Source organism: Haliotis asinina, chromosome 1, assembly GCF_037392515.1.
Source record: "Haliotis asinina isolate JCU_RB_2024 chromosome 1, JCU_Hal_asi_v2, whole genome shotgun sequence".
Classification (NCBI taxonomy): Eukaryota; Metazoa; Mollusca; class Gastropoda; order Lepetellida; family Haliotidae; genus Haliotis; species Haliotis asinina.
Genome location: NC_090280.1, coordinates 82,552,916 through 82,573,635, shown reverse-complemented (window position 1 = coordinate 82,573,635; position 20,720 = coordinate 82,552,916). Strand labels below are relative to the sequence as shown.

Sequence of the window (20,720 nt, the reverse complement as noted above, 5' to 3'; positions counted from 1 at the left end):
AGCATTGGCATTGGTTAATCAGTCTGAGGGCTACTTGTACCGTGGAGACTCAGGGCCAGTTTTGGGTTACTCGAACTACCAGGATTCGGGGCGCGTATCGAACTGGTTACACTGCTGAGATCAGGGCCTCTGTTTGCCTGGTCCAACTGTGGAGATTCAGGGCTAGTATGGGTCTGGTCCAACTGTGGAGATTCTGGGCTAGTATGGTGCAGTGGGGTTGGTCCAACTGTGGAGATTCTGCCCCAGTACTGGACTGCTCCAACTGTGGAGATTCGATATTCAGGGCCAGTATTGAGCTGCTCCACTTGTGGAGATCAGGCCAAGCATTGGGTTGCTCACAGTGTGGACATTCAGGGCCAGTATTGAGCTGCTCTAACCGTAGAGATACAGGGCCAGTATTGGGCTGTTCTAACTTTGGAGACTGAGGGCCAGCATTGGGTTGCCAAAACTGCCAGGGGCGGGTATTAAACTGGTTACACAGTGGAGATCAGGGCCTCTGTTTGGCTGGTCAAACTGCGGAGATTCAGGGCCGGTATAGAGCTACTCAAACTGTGCAGATTCTGGCCCAGTACTGAGCAGCTCCGACTGTGGAGATTCGATATTCAGGGCCAGTATTGAGCTGCTCCACTTGTGGAGATCAGGCCAAGCATTGGGTTGCTCACAGTGTGGACATTCAGGGCCAGTATTGAGCTGCTCTAACCGTAGAGATACAGGGCCAGTATTGGGCTGTTCTAACTTTGGAGACTGAGGGCCAGCATTGGGTTGCCAAAACTGCCAGGGGCGGGTATTAAACTGGTTACACAGTGGAGATCAGGGCCTCTGTTTGGCTGGTCAAACTGCGGAGATTCAGGGCCGGTATAGAGCTACTCAAACTGTGGAGATTCTGGCCCAGTACTGAGCTGCTCCGACTGTGGAGATTCAAGATTCAGGACCGGTACTGAGCTGCTCCGACTGTGGAGATTCAAGATTCAGGACCGGTTCTGAGCTGCTCCAACGGTGGAAATTCAAAATTCAGGACCGGTTCTGAGCTGCTCCAACTGTGGAAATTCAAGATTCAGGGCCGGTACTGAGCTGCTCCGACTGTGGAGATTCAAGATTCAGGGCCGGTACTGAGCTCCTCCAACGCGGAGATTCAAGATTCAGGACCGGTACTGAGCTGCTCCAACTGTGGAGATTCAAGATTCAGGGCCGGTACTGAGCTGCTCCGACTGTGGAGATTCAAGATTTAGGGCCGGTACTGAGCTGCTCCGACTGTGGAGATTCAAGATTCAGGGCCGGTATTGAGCTGCTACAACTGTGGAGATCAGACCAAGCATTGGGTTGCTCTGACTGTGGAGAATCTGACCCAGTACAGATGTTCATTGCCAGTGAACTTGTAAGTTGATTACACCTCACACGTTCATTATCGTAACTTAAAGTGTCACAATAAAAAACTCAAATCATTCATTCTGTTCACTTTTTACTGTGTAATATCATTCAAAATCAACATAAATATTGGATCACTTAACTTTTGATATTTTAAGTAACACTACTGTTAATAATTCAGTTTAATATGTAGTTACATAAACATCAACTGGACATTTTCCACGGCCTGTGACCAATTTCCTTTGAGGGCTAAAACTCGAGGACAAATTATGTATGCTCCCCAACCCAGAATATCAAATGATCCCCTTCTTCCCCTCCCAAATCAGTTATGTGACTTCCTCATGGAACGAAAAAACTTTCATATATGTGACCAAACGACCAACAGCATGTTGTGCTCAGGTCAAGACAAAATCTGTTACAATGAACATCATAAGTGTAGGTGGTACAACTAACAAAACACAGAATTAGTTCAAATTTGTTCTCTTACAAATATATACTGAACAGCAAAAGAAATGCAAGTTTAAAAAAACTGAAATCTCATCAAAGTAAGCATTCATGTTTATGTCTTCTATTTTGAAAGTTGACAAAAAGCCAGAGGTGCATTTCTTTTGCTGTTCAAAATATATGAATAATAGAGACTGCCTGAATTAGATTATCGTCATCAGTCAATTTGAGGGGCAGTACTCTTTCTAAAAAGCTTGATTATAAATTACTGGGGTAAATATTTCATCCTGATATTAATGTTCTCTGGGAAATCATTAAAACCTGATATTTGTCTTTTTGTGAAATGCTCATAGTTAAACATGTTGAATTTTCAATTTCACCATTTTTGAAAATCTGGCAGCTCTGCTTATCAAATCAACACAATACATCAGTGTTCTGAGTTAATAGATAACTCATGGCAAGACTGTCTCTGCATAGCTTTTGGTAGTTGTTCAAGTTTACTTACAAGGTTACATTAGAGGGTTGGTGGGGTAGCTGAATGCTTAAAGTATGTTCACTTGTTACACTGAAGAACCGGTGAAGACCATTTCTGGCATCCCCCAACATTTTATTGCTGTAGTATTGGTAAAATTGGCGAAAACATGATCTAGACTACCAGTTGTGGTATATCGATATATGGTCTCTGGTCAGACTAATAACTAGGAACTAGGCTGCACCTTGTAATTTGGGGCTGCACCAGTGCAAGTAACAAAGCACTAAATCGAGCCCTGCACTTATTGACAAATGTCTCCACATCTCTGATTAAAGAGACACAAACAGATCCTCATATCTGACACTGTAGAAAACTGAAAAAGTTTGGAATGAAACCCAACCTCTAAATACAACTGTACCAATACCTTCTGCATTTCCTTACTAAGTTGAAACTGTGTGGAAATTGTCTTGTAAGGTTTTCTAAAAGCTCTCATCTAGTAAACCATAAAACTGGGCCTTAAGTTATCAGGGGAACTATATTCTCATAATAAAACTCGGAGACTTATAACTTAAAACACTATATCTGCAATACTGTCAATATTTCCCTAATCTGAAAATTAGCATGTAGATGTAAAACAATTCCAACATTCATTTTCATTCCATGTTAACAATCATATCATTTAACTTTCTACTTAATTAAAAAGTATTTTTATGGCGGAATCATCAGCTGGTAAAAAATCTATAGAGTCATCTACAACACAACTGTGATGACCAGTAACTGCATTAAAAGGACCCATTAAATCACACACACAATAAAATACACATTGGATAGTGTATAACGTCACTGTTTCTAAAGCTGAGTACCATCATGGCTTGTGACACTGGCATGGACCTGAGAATCCTTGATGCAACCCGTACATAGCAGCCTTTTGAGCCTTGTCAGTTCTTCTGAAGGCACACAGTCTGGCAATCCCCTTGCAGGAAAAACGAAATTTAACTATTTGCAAGTGTAAACACCAAAGCAGCCAATGTATGCACGCACATCATGTGCTTATTCTCTGAATGATTGCTTGTTGCCATCACAATAGTCCGTTTGGATCAAAAGAGGACCAATGAAGTGCTATCTAGCTTGAAAACATAAAATGCTGAATGATACACTGATCATTATCAAAACATCATATGAACTCTGCGAGTTTTTTGCAGAATTCTTTTCCTAAAAATAAATAAGTTGTTTAACAATCTGTTATTAAAATACTGACAGTTCACTATTTGTCACAAGGGAGGAATGCAGAGAAAGGGACAGCCAGGTGTGTGAGAAAGCATGGAGACAACACAGTAGAGGTTTCTGAATATATAGCTTTCTTGGCACTTGTGCACGTGCTTCTTGAACACCTGGCTGTGGCTTTCTCTGCAATCCTCCCTCATAATAAACAGGGAACTGTGTCAATATTAATGATAGCTTGTTAAACAACGATTTTATTATTAGGACAAAACATCTACAAAAACCTCAGAGTTGGTATGATGTTTTGATTACGATCAACGTTTCTTTGGCTATGTTATGCTTATTAGTTTTTGAGCTAGATTCCAATTCATCAGTCTCCTTTTGAGCCAAGTGGACTATAGGAATAAACTGGAAAAAGCTGCAGCAATTTTCCCCAATGTTTCAAAAGAGTAAGACACTTTACTTCAGACAGTATCAACTATAACTGTAAGGATGTGTGATGTCTCTGTGGCAGGTGCTTGTGGAGAAAGTGGAGAAGTCTTCCAAGCATCCTCCTGGGCTGCAGTGTGAGCTTCAGGTTGTCCTCTCCACACAATAAGCATGTGTGTCGAAGAGATACACACTCACTTTACACAGTATCAGCTATAACCGACTGGTTGTGTGATGCTTCTTTGGCAGGTGCTTGTGGAGGAAGTGGAGAAGTCTTTTCCAGGCATCCTCCTGGGCTGCAGCGTGAGCTTCAGGTTGTCCTCCCCACACAAAAACCATGTCTGTCAAAGAGATACACAGTCATAAAATTCTTGGCTCAGAGTCAAATGTTTCAAAAGGTATTGCACAAACTCAAGTTTTTTCTAAAAGTAGAAAAATATTTTGAAGAATCACTTGACTCAATCTCTCAACGTATATCACTTTCAGAAAACTGCAGATGTAAGAAGGGACATTTCATGATGCCTTAAATGTTTTGGCTGCAAGAAAGTGCATATCAAGCTTAAGCTGTAATTGTCTATGATCTTGTGTGACTACATTACAGTGTTGCGCTGAAGCATTTTATCGGCAATCACACCAGATGTGCCATTCAATATCCAAAACCACTAAGCCTTTGAGCATGGACTTTGGAGAATGATGACAATTTTTATGTACATACAACTTCTTTTAATTTGTGGTAAAAATTGCCATCATTCTTCATCAACTCAACTTCTAAAATGCCCAATCAAAGAAGTCAACAGGAACTTGATCCAAGTTCCTCATTAGACAACCTTAAAGGGAGTAAGAGAGGGTTTAATGCAATATTTGACAGTGTTCTCATTACATATCATGGTATGTCAGGTTGATGATGTTGAGGTGAGAATATATACAGGATACAGACGGCTACCAACTGGTGATATGCACAAACATTCCAGCAATAACACAGCGGGGGACACCAGAAATGGACTTCACATACAGTGCCCATGTGGGGAATTGTGAATTTAAAACTGTGAACAACAATAATGTCATATTTTAACTGTTTACTTGATCTGGGTTTCAAATATCTTGTCAGTTATTAAGAGAGAATGAAACAACTTCAGCTTGTTTATATTTCATATACACTGTTCAGTCATTTGGGAAATGACATGACTTCAAATGAGACAATTCAAGGAGAAAAACCTATTGTAATAGTTGGTCACAATAGGCTGTCAAAACAGCATTTTGGAGTAGGCTATTACTGTTGCAGAAGTCGTTTCCCCCTCAAAAGTCACCCCTACCCACAGGTAATCTTGAAATGTTAAAACCGATAGGTTATTGACAATGTCAGGGGTTCACTTCTTTTGAAAAAGGCTCTTGCCACAGGGCTCAGTGACTAATTTCCACTTGCCCTGATTTTCTTTAATGTTAATGTTTCCGGAACTATTTATCGAAGAGTGATAAATTTCAAAGAACAATACCTCTAAATTACTATCATAATAGCTACATTATGAGCAGATATGAAATGAAGTCCAAGTTTATTTGCAGTTTGAAACCATAAATGGAAATTATCTAGTCCATGGACAAGTAAGATATCAATCATTATTTGATTGCCCAAAATGAAAACTGACTTGTCCCGGGTGTCAAGCAATCTGATTTTGAACCCCTGAATGTGCTGAAACCCTCACCGAGAATTCTGTGATAGGAAGATCTACATAAAGGCATGTACGGTGGCTCGATGAGGTGCCCCGTCCTGGGGTAGATGACTACTTCAATGTTGTCCCTCTTCTCTTCTGGGAAACTGGCCTTGAACATTTCAGCACGTTTTGTTTCCCACGTGCCGTCTTCTTCACCACACAAGTATAACACTGCAGCATTCTTCTCCCATACCTACAAAAGGTATATACTTCTGTGAAGTAATGTACAAAATTTGTTCGTTGAAAAAAAATCTCCATGAATTTTTGGGTTAGAATTTGTTTTGAAATAGGGATGTTACTAACATATGTTAACGAAATGGTTCTCTGTCATGGCAGTATTGACCAACTCGAGTTATTGTAACTTCGAAGATTCGGGGTAGAATAGATCTTCAGCAACCCATGCTTGCCATAAAAGGTCACTATGTTCGTCATAAGAAGAGACTAACAGGATCCAGTGGTCAGACTCCCTGACTTGGTCGACACATATGATTGGTTCCCCATTGCATAGATTGATGATCATGCTGTTGATCACTGGATTGTCTGCTCCAAATTCAATTACTGTAAATCATTAAATTTTTGCGAGCATGATATTTTTGCAAAAATTGCGAATGACTTGAGCTCGCAAAAATATCATGACGCAATTTGCTAGTAGAATGCAATGAATAATCAGCGAACAACCTGTCCTATCTTCACTTTATTATTCACCAGTTCATATAAATTAACAATAGATCTAGACAATACATATATTAAGCAATAACAAAACGTGAGGAATGACTAATTACTAGCATTACTCGTACTCAAGAGTCACATGTCAAAAAATGGATACCTGAACAAAAGTCACTCAATCAGTAAGTCCAACAGTCCAAACAGGCACCAACAACGCAACACAATTACAGATCGCCGGCATAAGGCTGGAATACTGCCGAGTGTGGCATAAAACTAAACTCACTCAAGGGAGCACTGTTCATCCTCAGAAGCAAACACTGCTATCGTAGCCACTGTTGCTATACCAATAACTTTACTCACTGGAATAAATGCTGAACTGTCATACTGGAAGGAATTTATTGCAATAACACCCTCATCAGTATAATCCAATTTAGAGAAGTCCATTCTGAAATACATTAAAAGCACACAAATTAGTTAAAAAATACAATGAAGACATATGAAGATCCAGGTAAGAGATCAGCAAACCGTGTTGATTGGTTTGTTGGTTGACACACTTCATCATAACCCAACTGGGTAGATCAGTGCTCATGCCATACAGTGGCGGTTGGTTAATAATTCAGTCTGAACCAAAGAATCCTGTGATCAACAGCATGACCATCAACCTGCACAATTGGGATATGATGCCATGTTTCAACCAAGTTAAAGAGTCTGAGCACTTAATCCCGTTACGACAAGCAAAGGTTGCTGAAGATCAGTTCTAATGAGGATCTTCCTGGGTCAGTACTTTCAGAAACAGACAAACAGGTGGTTGATACTATGAACACTGGTTGATACTCTTCATTACACTCCTACACTGGGTCTAACGTTAACAAAACCTAGTAGGAGGTCATGTCAGGTTACCTTTGAAGCAACCTGTGAGTGTCCAGTCAAAACTGAGACGACTAAACTGATTTAACCAAGCAGACAGTTACTGTTTAGGGTTCTGCGTTACTTACATAATGCACTGGTCACTAACACTGATATCTCAACAAACGAAAATCCTCATACATGTTTTGGTTTCTGTTGACATGGTTACCATTAGCTAGTATTTTGGCGTGCTAACATCCTTTAATATTCCCAAAACACTATTTTCAGCGACTGTTTACTCATTGCCGTGGTGCGCTCCATATGCATAATCCAGAGGCAGTCGTAGGGGTAATAGCTTTTGGAATAGTTCAAATACAAACCTTTGTTTGGGTAAAAGTTGAAAAGGTACGTGCAAACGTCCACTTTGGCGATTTGGTAAGCTGTACTCTGATTGGTCAAATTTCAATGGTTACCTGACAACACTCATTGATAAAGGTAAAAATATCCTCATCAAGCCTTGGATGTTTTAACATTATCAACTCTTGTTCATGTGATTGATATCCGTAAACACTTGGGTGAGATTCTCTATGTAATAACCATTACTTTCATGAGCAGAGAAATATACATAATAGACAAAACAGACCAAGTAACACAATCTAGTAGGTCCAAAACTCACATATTTGTACTTACGTCAATGCTTTTATATGGGACTTTCCTGATTTCTTGAGATCAGCAAATGAAAACGCGGGAGACCCACTTATGTTTACCACAGCTTTAACCTGTTGACAAAAGCAACATGAATAAGACTGAGAAAATATATACAGTGTTTCTTTTTTCAAACAAAGCTGCATACAGATAATAGCAAGGGTCTGATGATGTACGCCTCTCCGTGGTGGGCCTAGATAGGGGAATTTTATTCCCTGAACTGAATGTACATTACCCAGTTAGGGCTGACCCCTCAAAGCTGGTTTTCCACTGGGTTACCGACCAACCACACTGGAGATGGGACTTGCCCTAGTGGAAAGCACAGAACATCTTGGTCAGAACATCTAAAATCCACACTACTTGAGTGTGCGAAGGCAACAGGATGGTCTGATAATCCACGCATAAATGGCAAGTCGCTTCAGCTGCATTGGGACAATGCCATGCCCATGTATGCTTACCTGACGGAGCAAAATCTCCGAGATCAACTCCGGCGGCTAAAACATCTCATGCCCCGTGAGCCAGTTCAACAAACAACTGGTGTCCCTAAGGAACCTTCACAAGAGCAAATTACTCAAGTGGCAGCTGACCCAAAACTTCTGATGGACGTCTGTGTCAACCTCTTTCCTCTTGCTGATGGAAACTCTTCCGACAAAAAGCCAACTGGCCCCGAAATTTTGGACCCTCACTCTTCCTCTTCTTCAGTTGCATACCTTTCTGAAAATCCTGTTTATATTTATAAATGTATATATTTTGTTTAGTTCTATTTATGAGGAAATTTGTGATTTACCTTCAGAGAAACGGATGCCAATTAAGCAACTAAACCTTTCTTTTCCCAAAAATGAAACTGATTACTTAATGAAGTTATCTCTCTAAAACTTTCTGTGGACTGTTCATTGCATAAAGTTAATTGTTGTGTCTATGCTGCCGCTCAAACCTTGGAGGAACTTCACACAGTTTCCAAAGACAAAACATCTAATGATACCTACAAAAGACCAAAGAAAAACTGGTTAGAGCTATGCCTGAAGCTACGATCATCAGGGAGTGCCATGTCAAAACGGCAAAAGGCTATCTGGAGAAAACTGAAATTTCAGTACATGACAACAAAAGAAAAGGTGCTTCTCTAATTGTCGATTCCCTTATTCAAAAATAAAAAAGTTTGAACAGAAAGAAAGAAAAATGGGAAAAGAAGGACGAATTTATCCAACAAAATCATGCTTTTCCTGAATCTTGCCAATCAGATGTCACAATGATATAAATAATTTCATTGGCTTTATCAAAAAGGACAAGATCAGGTTTGTTGGCTGGAATTCACTTCAGGTTATATATTTCTTCAGGCAATCGGGTGAGATGTAACAGACAAACGACCTAGATATTTTCTCATACATTGCATGGACATAGTCACCATGGTGCCTCCAGGTTACAGTCGCCGGGTACAGACCACATCTGTTTCCAGAGCCTTTCACTGGCAACCATGGGAGGCCATTTATCATGCTCACCTTCATCACTTGTTTTCAGTTGCCTGTAAAATTGTTTTTCATTATTTCTAAAAGGTTTATAAATATGCGGATATAAGTACACTGTCGTCAGGCTCCCCAGTGTTCTTGGTGCCCTTGGTTTAGTACCTCCTGATTTCTTGGCCCAGATCAAAAGAATGCCCAGGTTCTCCACTGGGAGCACAGCCCTTCTGACAATCTGGGTAATGCAGAAGGCTGCAGTGTTGGGGAATCTTCATATTCTCCGGAAAGTTCTTGGTGGTTTCGACTAGGCAGTGTTTCCTGGGAGAAGTCCCATTCGCTGTCTGGGCTGTGTGTAGAGGGGGCGAGGGCCCTGAGCTGATGATGAGCCTTACCAGCCTGACTGTGCCAGGATCACCCAAACCCTCTCTGCTGCATATCTATCTTAATCTGTAAAACATAATGTGGATGCGTATAGTGTGCAATAGTCCACACATCAAGTGTGCTCAATGCGCTACACATTATCACCCTGATGGAATTGTATTTTCAAAGCTGCTACTACGTGCTAAGCATGACTGTATTGGTCTGTACATCTGCTTTTTCAGGCACCCATTTTAAACAGCTGGATGGACTGAGTACAATGTGGATGAATCACCTTGCCCAGGGACACAAAACACTATGAAACCCAGGTCACAAATTTTGGTGTCTCCGCCTGCATTCAAACCCTGGCCTTTGGCATGAGAGGCCAGCATGATAACCACTACTGTTGCATAAGATCCATAATCATATCTGCTTACCTTGAAAGTTGAGTAACAACATACACCACTGGGTTAGTTTCACATTCAAACTACATCTTTTGTGTTGGGAATAAGTGAGTGAGTTTAAGTTTACACCGCACTCAGCAATATTCCAGCTATATGGCTGTGGTCTGAAATAATCAAGTCTGGACCAGACAATCCAGTGATGAACAATATGAGCATCGTCGATCTGCACAACTGGGAACCGATGACATGTGTCAACCTAGTCAGGTAGTCTGACCACCCCATCCCGTTAGTCACCTCTTACAACAAGCATAGTCGCCTTTTATGGCAAACATGCGTTGCTGAAGGCCTATTCTACCCTGGGACCATCACAGGTCTGGCATTGTGGAAGTTGATCTTTCGTGTTGGGAATAACAGAGAACTACTTTTACAAGATGGGATAGCCCAGTGTTTAAATCATTTGCTCATCCTGAGTTTGATTCTCCATATAGGTACAATATGTGCCCATTTCTGGTGTCCCCTGCCATAATATTCCTGGAATGTTGCTAAAACAGACCTTGAAAATGAGTGTACAGTTTTAGGTTGCTAAGAGAGCAGTACTCCAACAAAGGTTGAGTACACCAGCAATGGGCTTCACAAATTATAAGCAATGTGGGAATGAACCATAGGTCTTACGCATGACGAGAAGATACAACAATCATTTGGCTATCCCACCTTCTCTCATGCAAAACAGATAGACAAAAGAGACAAAAGGTCCTTCAACACACCAGACAACATTCTGTCTACAAAAGTATTGACAATAGCAAGTCCTTTTATCATGGCAAGGCCAAAAACATGACATATGTTGAACTAACCTTAACAAATATATCTTTAAAAGATACTTGGTTTCCTAGGCAATATATCAAAGCAAGGGAGTTAACTCACTACAGAAATCTAATCTTGACCCATCCAACTTGACAGTAATGACACAAGTGGCACACTGTTGAATTCCACATGTGGGGAGTGAAAAGACAGGTGCTGAATTCATCTCCAATGTCATTATAAGTGTAAGATTCTATACAAATATTATTTCCTGCTTCCTGTTTGACAGACAGACAGACAGACAGACAGACAGACAGACAGACAGACAGACAGACAGACAGTATTTCTTCAGTGAAGAGGCCCTCGTTCATAACACAGTCAGACTGACATTGTATTTAGTAGGTGCGCAAAACAGCCTTTCAACTCACTGTCCTGGAGTTCATGAATTTCTGTACATGGTATAAGTACAGGCCAACATTGTATAAAACAGCATCATTTTAGTTTTGCAAAAGAGCAATGAGTCAGTGGTTCCTTAATGACCTTTGTCAGATATTTAGTTTTAAGTCATAGTTTAAGTATGACTTATAACCCATGTGATGTGACTGATTGCACTGATAATACAATAGGCTTAAACACAGATGCATCCTGCATATGTGGCAATGACTGATTGCACTGGTAATACAATAGGCTTAAACACAGATGCATCCTGCATATGTGGCAATGACTGATTGCACTGGTAATACAATAGGCTTAAACACAGATGCATCCTGCATATGTGGCAATGACTGATTGCACTGGTAATACAATAGGCTTAAACACAGATGCATCCTGCATATGTGGCAATGACTGATTGCACTGGTAATACAATAGGCTTAAACACAGATGCATCCTGCATATGTGGCAATGACTGATTGCACTGGTAATACAATAGGCTTAAACACAGATGCATCCTGCATATGTGGCAATGACTGATTGCACTGGTAATACAATAGGCTTAAACACAGATGCATCCTGCATATGTGGCAATGACTGATTGCACTGGTAATACAATAGGCTTAAACACAGATGCATCCTGCATATGTGGCAATGACTGATTGCACTGGTAATACAATAGGCTTAAACACAGATGCATCCTGCATATGTGGCAATGACTGATTGCACTGGTAATACAATAGGCTTAAACACAGATGCATCCTGCATATGTGGCAATGACTGATTGCACTGGTAATACAATAGGCTTAAACACAGATGCATCCTGCATATGTGGCAACCCATGAGAAAATTTCCCCAAGTATTTCAATATACAAACAGTATGTTAAAAAAAATTGCAACACGAATTATCTCCCTTATTTCAATCCAATCAGAACACATGTTACATCAACTTAGTACCAACTTAAGCGATACAAGGAAATATGTGTCCACAATTATCCCTCCTCTGCTGGTGACTTGTGCTGATGTGACACACAAGGCATTTAATGTTAACTTGTCCGTTGTCAACGAGGGCGATGGGGAATTATTTGAGTCAAACTAATTACCTCAAGCCATGATATCACCTCTGGTTATTGAAGCATTCTTCTGGAGTGTGTTTTAAATGTTTACATTATTCTTTATCTTTTTCACCTTGTGAATGAAAACAATTTGGTTCAACTGAATTAAGGAAAGCTCACCTTATCACTGAACATTCCCATCACAAAGGCCAGTTCGCCTCCCTTGGACGTACCGACCACTCCAATACCTCCAGGTTGGACACTGGGATGAGAAGCTAGCCAATCTACTGCATCCTGAACAAAATGGAACAAACAAATAACGCATGGTGGCATGTGGTCCCGTGCATGGAGCAAGTAGCATATCACGTGAAGTTATGCAACATGGGAGACCATGTTTGTTAGCTTGACTCCTGTGTGTTTCTAGGACTTCAGTCCAGCCCCACAACAAACCACATATGATACGTGTGGTCTCATCTTAAGGCAAGTGAGTTTATTCAAAACTGAGTCTGAAAATGGGTACCCGGTGGGATAAAGTCATGAGAACATAACCTTCTAGAAGTTCTAGCACCTAACAGGCAGCTTGGGTTATCTGGGACAATATTAACAGACATATTGTTTCAACACTCCGAGCACTGAGCATATTGTGCAAGGAAAAATGCTTTCTAAATGGTATTACATGTCTTCAATGCGCAGAATCAATAAAAATCTTTAAAATGGCTATTGTAATGAATATGCATATGATTTGCAACAGATTAAAATTCAGTGATTACATATCAGGAATTAAGTTCATTCCCTGGACAAATATAAATATCAACAACAAAACTAAATTTGTTTTATTACTCATCAATCAATATTTCACTTCCAGTCATAAACCTGAAACTAATATACATGCCAGTGTGCAATACAGACTCTGCTAAATTTCAAACAAAAAACTCACAAGAAAGTAATCCAGTTCAAGGTCATCCAATGTTTTGGGAAGGTCGTCATAACCAAAATAGCCAAGTGCAAAGGAAGCAAACCCTTTAGAAGCTAACAGTGCAGCTCGGAACTCCAGAAGTCCTCCAGTGGAACCAAACAAGTCAATCACTCCAGGAAAGGGGCCCACACCTGGACAGGTGAAACATTACTCTAAGTGATGAAATACTAAAATGAAGCATATCGTAGATGTTTACCCCTTTGTTGAAATAAATTATCAGTTGCAATTCTATGTTGTGTGTAGGAATGTATCTCCCTGTATATTTTTGGAAGTAAATTTTATCCAATAAGATTCAAAATCACAGGAAATAACATATTTAGAGACTAGATATTTTTACAAAAACATCAAAATCAAGAATGGGACAACATGCACATGTATGGGGCTACTACGTTGTGCACATGCATATCATGTGTTGTGTTTACGGGTGGTAACAGAGGGAAATGGTGGTGCGTTCATAAGATGTTTCAAATCTGAATAACACAGTTATGGCAGAATGGAAATTAATGTATTGGAAAATCAGAGGTATATAACGAAATTAGAATAGCTCTAATTTTTTTCATTTAAAACCTCACACAGCTTGTTCAGTTTTAACTTAAATTTAGAGCTATAATAAGTTCAGTTTTAAATCAAATTTAGAGCTATTATAATTTCGGTAAATACCTCTGATCTTCCAACACAATATGTTTATCTAGTAAATGTATAATCCTACATGACATAACTCCTCACCAGCAGGCAGGAATAAAGTTCCTCTGAGAGAACCTTCCCGCACAACAATCCTCCTCACGGAGCTGTGTTTGTACCAGCGCTTTACCTCCCCTGTTGCCAGCACCACTGTTGTGGGCAGCTGGAGGTCATCAAAGGGAATGTGGTCATCTATCACAGACAGCTTGAACACCAGAGGTGTCGTCACATCTGATGCAATAATACGTGTCTTTGTGGATGCTCCTGGAACTGGCTTCAGGCTCCAGAACAGTCCCATACTGTCGACACCTGTATGGAAACACATGGACTCATGTAAGTGAGTGAGTTGGGTTTTACACTGCCTTCAGCAATATTCCAGCAATGTCATAGCCATGTGGAAAATCTTAACCCTGCTTTTGATGTGATGAGAGAATGCTGCCCCACCACCCCTGTCCTCATTTGAAGAAATCTTGGCACTTGGGAAGCTTGAAGCTGGCTTACTTTTCAATAATACCTACAGTTCGTTTTATATTCAAATTATAAACTGACCGAAGATTTATACTTTAGATATAATTTCAATATTTACTGTTGAAATCAACCAGGATGAGACAGGCAGCCGACACCTCACAATGCATGTGCTCTGCGTGTACGACCCGTGCCCTGCACGAGCACTGTCTGCCTGCCTTCATGCCAACAAACAATTTCATTCTACACAATGATCATTTAGCCTAGTGGATAAAACCGCCAAGTTTGTAAGTGAAGGTTTGGAAGTTTGAAAGCCAAGGGTCAGCACTACATATTGGAAATTGTCAATAATGTCACATTATAAGATTGCATTCAGTGCTGACAAAACAAAGTTGTATCAATGTTCACAACACAAAATAAATTAAGGGCTATTCCTCTGAAAATCCCAGAGCAGAGGGACATTGTTAAGATAATCCCCACAGCGGGAAGACATTATTTAGATAACTGCCCGAGGAAGTGAGATTGTATCAGATTTGAGGGATATTTCCTGAAAAAGTGTCCCCTAAGAACTGTAGGTTTATAAGTTTTGCTTAAGTATGCATGGATGGAATTTGGTACTGGTCTTTTGGCTCAAACTGTTGGGTACATTTGTTCAAATGTATAGCATGTGCCATTACAGCTTAAACTGGGTAAAGATCCATACCTCCATTTGTAAAAGATCTGACATCTCATCTAAAAGGAAAGGACAACAGATGGACCATGCCAAACATTCTGCTCCTTAATGCTTAGGGAAAGGGGTTGTGAGGTAGCCTAGTGTTTAAAGCAATCACTCTTCACGTGGGAGATCTGGCTTCCATTCCCCATATGGGTACAATGTGTGAAGCACATTTCTGTACCTCAGGATTGAAGGTATTGATTTCTGGACCACAAGATTTAAAGAAGCTTGGGTCGTATACTGATGCATGTGAGATCCTTGTCATATTTAAAGTCACTCAGTAACCCTAGACGCTGTGATGCTTTGGTTTTGTGTGACACAATTGTTTCTGAGAAGGTTTCGAATGGTGACAGACGACTCTTACATTGGTCAGCATTTGTGCAGAGTTACAAAATCAAAGCCTACAGTAATACTTTCAAAAACGGTTGACTACAGACATGTACGTAACATTCATATTTCACTTGTAAGATATGCTCTCATGTTTCAGATAAACAAGTGACGTACCCTTGCATGTTCTTAAGATGTGCTGTTGGTGGGACATGATTAGATAACCTTTTAAATACATCTCTCACCATCACTGTTTAGTATTGAAATTACAGTTTCCTTTCTTTTGAAACAATGTCACTGACCATTGTCAAGACTCATTTGTGATTATACAAGAGATGAATTGAAACTTTTTCCCAACTGAAGACTTCACACCAAAGTTTGAAACTCGAGCAAAAGCACCTGCAACAATGTTTGGTTTGTGATTTTAACAATCTATTTTTTCTATTTACACGGTTTAAAAGTCAAGCAAACACAACTATATGACTAATAAACATTCTCAAACTATTAATGTATAATAACATAAAGGGAAATTAAATGCTGTAAGTATTTTGGACTACATCATTAAAATTACCCATCATAGTCACCGAAATTGATGATGGTATTGGGTGAACTGCAATTTATTGTATTGTGAAGTTCAAATTCCAATATACCGGTTAGCTGTTATTATTGCCCACCCCTTTATTATACCACACCTACCTTTGTATGTTCCTCCTAAGGATGCAAGCTGGGAAATATCAACCTGTCCTTGCTGGTCTGCTACAAAATGTCCACATGAGCTGAACACAGCCTTTCTTTCTTCCACCCATGCTTGTACGGTCACTCGCTGTAGTGGACGAAGGCTGCTGACTGTGATGGCAATCCTCTCATCGATCAATGCCACACCAGGGCTGACATTGACACAAGGCCTGCTTGGACATGTCTGGCCTCCACTAGTAAACTGTGTCGCCATTAGTCTGGTGCTGGACCTGTGCAACACTGCAAGCATCATACCTGGCAACCTATAAATGTGCATCATTACTCGAAAATGTTCACCAGGAGGGACTGATGAAGCACCATACTAAACATCAAAAGAAATGCAAGTTGCAAAGAAATGAAATCTTACAAAAGCTTTCATGTTTATGTCTTCTATTTAGAAACTTGACAAAAAGTTAGTGTTGTGTTGCTCTTTCCTGTTCAGTATATTTAATGATGAATATTAGATCACATGGTCAAGTCAAAGGAAGCCGATATTGTTTTACTCTGCACTAGGCAATATTCCAGCTATATGGCAGCAGTCTGTAAATAATCGTGTCTGGACCAGACAATCCAGAGATCAATATAATGAGCATCAATCTATGCTGTGGGAATATGTTTACTTCGGTCACCTAGTCTGCAAAAATCTGACCACCAAATGCTGTCAGTTACCTCTTACAACAAGTATGGGTTTCTGAGAACCAAAACACTTAATGCTGTCAGTCGCCTCTTACAACAAGTATGGGTTTCTGAGAACCAAAACACATATTTGGATAAAAGTTCACCAAAAGGGACAGAGAAAGAACTATTTTACAATAAATATTAGTTCACATGGTCAAGTCGGGGGACTTAAAAGCTTTTACTTTTTAGTTTATTGTCAAATTTTCAAATTTACTTGAGAAAAAAGCCCTAAATATACACTGACACTGCATTTCCACCTGGCTTTGGACAATTTGTCATCAAAGGTGGTTACTGTGATTTGGAACCTTTGATACAATACATGTCATAAATTCAGGCAGAATACTTAAATGATTGATGTAAATCATTACATAAACATGCACAGATGATGTGAACAGGTCCTGAGCACAAAATGTGTCTATGATCTGTAAAACTTCCATCCTGGAAACAGGGCAGTGGGGAAGCCAAGTGGTTGAAGCGTTTGCTCGTCATGCTGAAGAACTGGCTTTGATTCCTCAAATGGGTACAATCTGTAAGGCCCATTCATTTCTGATGTCCCCTGTCTTGATTTTGGTAAAATATTGCTAAAAGTGGAGCAAAAGTAAACTTACTCACATGCTGAAATCAAAGTTCATTTACTCTTTTGCATTGTAGCTGATCAACAAAACTTGAAATATTATTGCACACTGAAACATATTTTGTATCATCACTGCATGATGTCATCTGCAAAGTTTGTGTTCAATAAATGCGACATCACTGAGTGAGTGAGTTTAGTTTCACTCTGCTTTTTAGCAATATTCCAGCAAGATCATGGTGGGGGGACACATAGTATCCATGAGGGTAATCAAACGTAGTACTTCAGCATGATGAGCAAACTTCAGAGAGTATGTGATGTGTTTGAGTGAGTGAGTGAGAGAGTTTAATTATAATAGGAATTTGTATTTCTTGATCGCAAGTAGTCTGTATCACAGTCCCAGAACCACATTATTTTGTCTACTGCCTGGCCATCCCTGCAATGCTAAAGCTCCAAATGAAGTAAGCCTAGATTTACTCAGGGTGTATCTCCAATGTCATCGGGGTTCCTTTCAATTTAAATTGGTTTGTTACTATATCTGTCTAAGCATTAGTATAGATCCCTAGGCGTGTGCATAAATAATACGATCGTAGGGACACATCACTGAAATACTGAGGTAAGACATCACCAAAAAGTATCAAACATAAAAAAGAAGAAATAATAACAACATTTGATCTTCACGCTGTTGCAGTTCATATGGCATCAGCAATATTTGTTCATAAAATAAGTTAAGGAATGCTGATATGTATATTATTTTTATTAACTAAAAACATAAATTATATCTAGGGCAATTCGAAATTAGCTGAGACCAGAGACCATATAATAGATCTATTATATGGTCTCTGCTGAGACGGACGCCGAGAACCCAAACCCACTGGCTGAGTCTGAAGTCCACCCCACAAAAAAAAAAAAAAATAGAAAACAAAACAAAAAACAACGCTGCACGTACGAACGGAATTCTGAAGTGGAACTCTGATCCCAGTATTCATTTATCGAACAATTCATGATTTTCAATTGCTGGTTTTAAATCTACTTTACTTCCAGGTGTTTTGGCGTCCTCGGGTCAATGCCAATGGAGTCGCAAGTCAACCTTTCACCCCACAAATGTTTTATACTAGGTCGATCCAACTTGTTTACATATTTCTAGACATAGGTACGAAAGAACGCTGAGTAACTGTCTACTTACATCTTTATATTCTTGCAAAAAGAATTGCCGTCACTGAGTCACATCCCTAACTTCGGATCTTGGTTTCGAGCGATCATAAGTAGTGTTGTCTAAGGGACACAACTCTAACCGCTTGTTGTTTATCAAGCCGTGAAAAAAAAAAAACACTGGGTCAGGCCATTTATCCTGTTAAAACCGCAGGACTGTATTCATACATTAGAAATTAAATAAACATTACAATTTTACTTTCAACACCTCTCAAAACATAGAAACGTTTTCTTGTCAAAATTGGGATAATGAAAACATCAAAAACAGTTTCATGAAATGTTCGAAAAGTGCTGTTTTTTTCGGAAAGTTTTATTCACGTAAGTTTCCGTGGTTCAAAAGACGTTCTACATGTTCGTAAACATTTGACTGTTTTAAAATTACCGTTTTTAAATGGTTAGTAAATAGTTTCAAAATATGTTTAATCCATGTGGATTTGTACGGTTCTTGAAACATTTAAGCAATGTTTTCTCTGAACAGTTGGTTGCAATACTTCAGTTTTGATTTTGTAAAATCCGGGATCGAGACTGTATCTGGATGTACAGATTCGTGCCAGTTATATTCGGACACTTCCGGGTTTCACTTGATGACGCGTTATGAGGCTAAACTTTGAAGCGCTCGTAGACACGTTATGAGGCTAAACTTTGAAGCGCTCGTAAAAGCTATCGAGATTCTCAATAAAACGTCACAGTTAGCTCCCTTAGATGCAAAATTAATCACGTGATGGACTGAAAGTGTCGTCTGCTTGTTTACATTGGCTACGCATCCACGTTCATGGAATGGTGTGGAAAAGCGAAGAATTAGCGAGTGGGGTCAAGGAAAGCATTGTCATATTAAGAAATAATGGACCCACTGTTCGAAAAATCTGTGAGGTTTTGGGAATACCCAGGTCTACCGTTCAGTCTATTTTAAAAACGTTTGAAACGACGGGCTCAGTCGAAAATCGACCCAGAAAATCGAGGAGAAAATCACTGGATGAAAGGGATTGTGCAACACTTTTGAAACTCATGAAAAAAATCGTACAAAGAACTTGAGAGATATAACTAATGACTATAACTCCGGAAAGGATGTGTCCTTGTCCTTTTGCATTCAAAGGGGTATTTTAGAAGGGTCGCAAAGGAGAAAATGGTGGTAAAAGAAGTAAATCGTAAAACACGCAGAATTTGGTGTCGCAAAATGAAAAGAAAGACTGTTGACAACTTTTGGAGTACTGTTATATGAGTCACAGGTGGCAATTGACGAAAATAAACGAATTTGTTTATAGAGAAAAGCGGACGAGAAATACAGGCCAGAATGCGTGTGCCCACCAAGTGGACGAGTGGTCAAAGTTATGGTGTGGGGTTGCATTACTATTCACAGTGTAGGGACACTTGTGGCTGTTGATGGCAACATAAATGCTGCTAAATATATCAACAATGTCGATTCCAACCTGTGGTAGCTCGGCATTTCCCTGGAAATGACTTCATATTCCAAGATGACAATGCCCCCATTCACCGGGCTCGTATCACCAAGGCTTTTATGCAAGAAAATGAAATCAATTTCCTAGAATGGCCTGCACAATCACCTGATTTGAATATTATTGAAAATATTTGGCTAAATTGAAAAGAGCACTTGAAAACTGCAATCGCGATATCAACACCACAGGCGAACTTTTTGATGAACTTCACCGCACCTGGAAAAATATATCTGCGGAGTACGTTCAAAGTCCCTACGAGAGCATTCCTAGGAGGATTCGAGAAGTTCTGAGTGTGGACAGCCACTTGACAAAATATTAGAAGTAAGCACTGACTACTTTTCACACAATCTATGTTTAAACATTTGAGTCGAGTGCTAACCGCCATTTTGAAATAGTGTCCGAATATAACTGGCACGAGTCTGTAGATTATACTTGGGAACATTAACCATTAAACAGAAAAAAACATTCTAAAAACCGTTCATTCATGACGAAATATTTACATATTTATTTAAATTTACGAAACCTGACACTAAGAAAACATTATTA

General features: G+C 39.7%; 1 protein-coding gene across 3 annotated transcripts; it reads right to left on the bottom strand.

Moving 5' to 3' along the window:
* Positions 1-1,446: 1,446 nt before the first annotated feature.
* LOC137298101 (acyl-coenzyme A thioesterase 1-like) lies at positions 1,447-18,808 on the bottom strand. 3 transcript variants are annotated; one of them, XM_067830182.1, is made up of 9 exons: positions 18,695-18,808; positions 16,221-16,489; positions 14,063-14,326; positions 13,298-13,467; positions 12,541-12,654; positions 7,843-7,931; positions 6,667-6,751; positions 5,632-5,833; positions 1,447-4,272 (listed from the first exon to the last, which is right to left on the bottom strand). In XM_067830182.1, coding segments are annotated over exons 1-9 (1,323 nt in total). In that variant the 5' UTR covers positions 18,697-18,808; the 3' UTR covers positions 1,447-4,144. The 3 variants fall into 3 exon arrangements, with proteins under 3 accessions (XP_067686283.1, XP_067686302.1, XP_067686291.1); XM_067830201.1 differs by having other exon boundaries at positions 16,221-16,522; positions 18,695-18,798; XM_067830190.1 differs by having other exon boundaries at positions 16,221-16,499; positions 18,695-18,796.
* Positions 18,809-20,720: the final 1,912 nt, after the last annotated feature.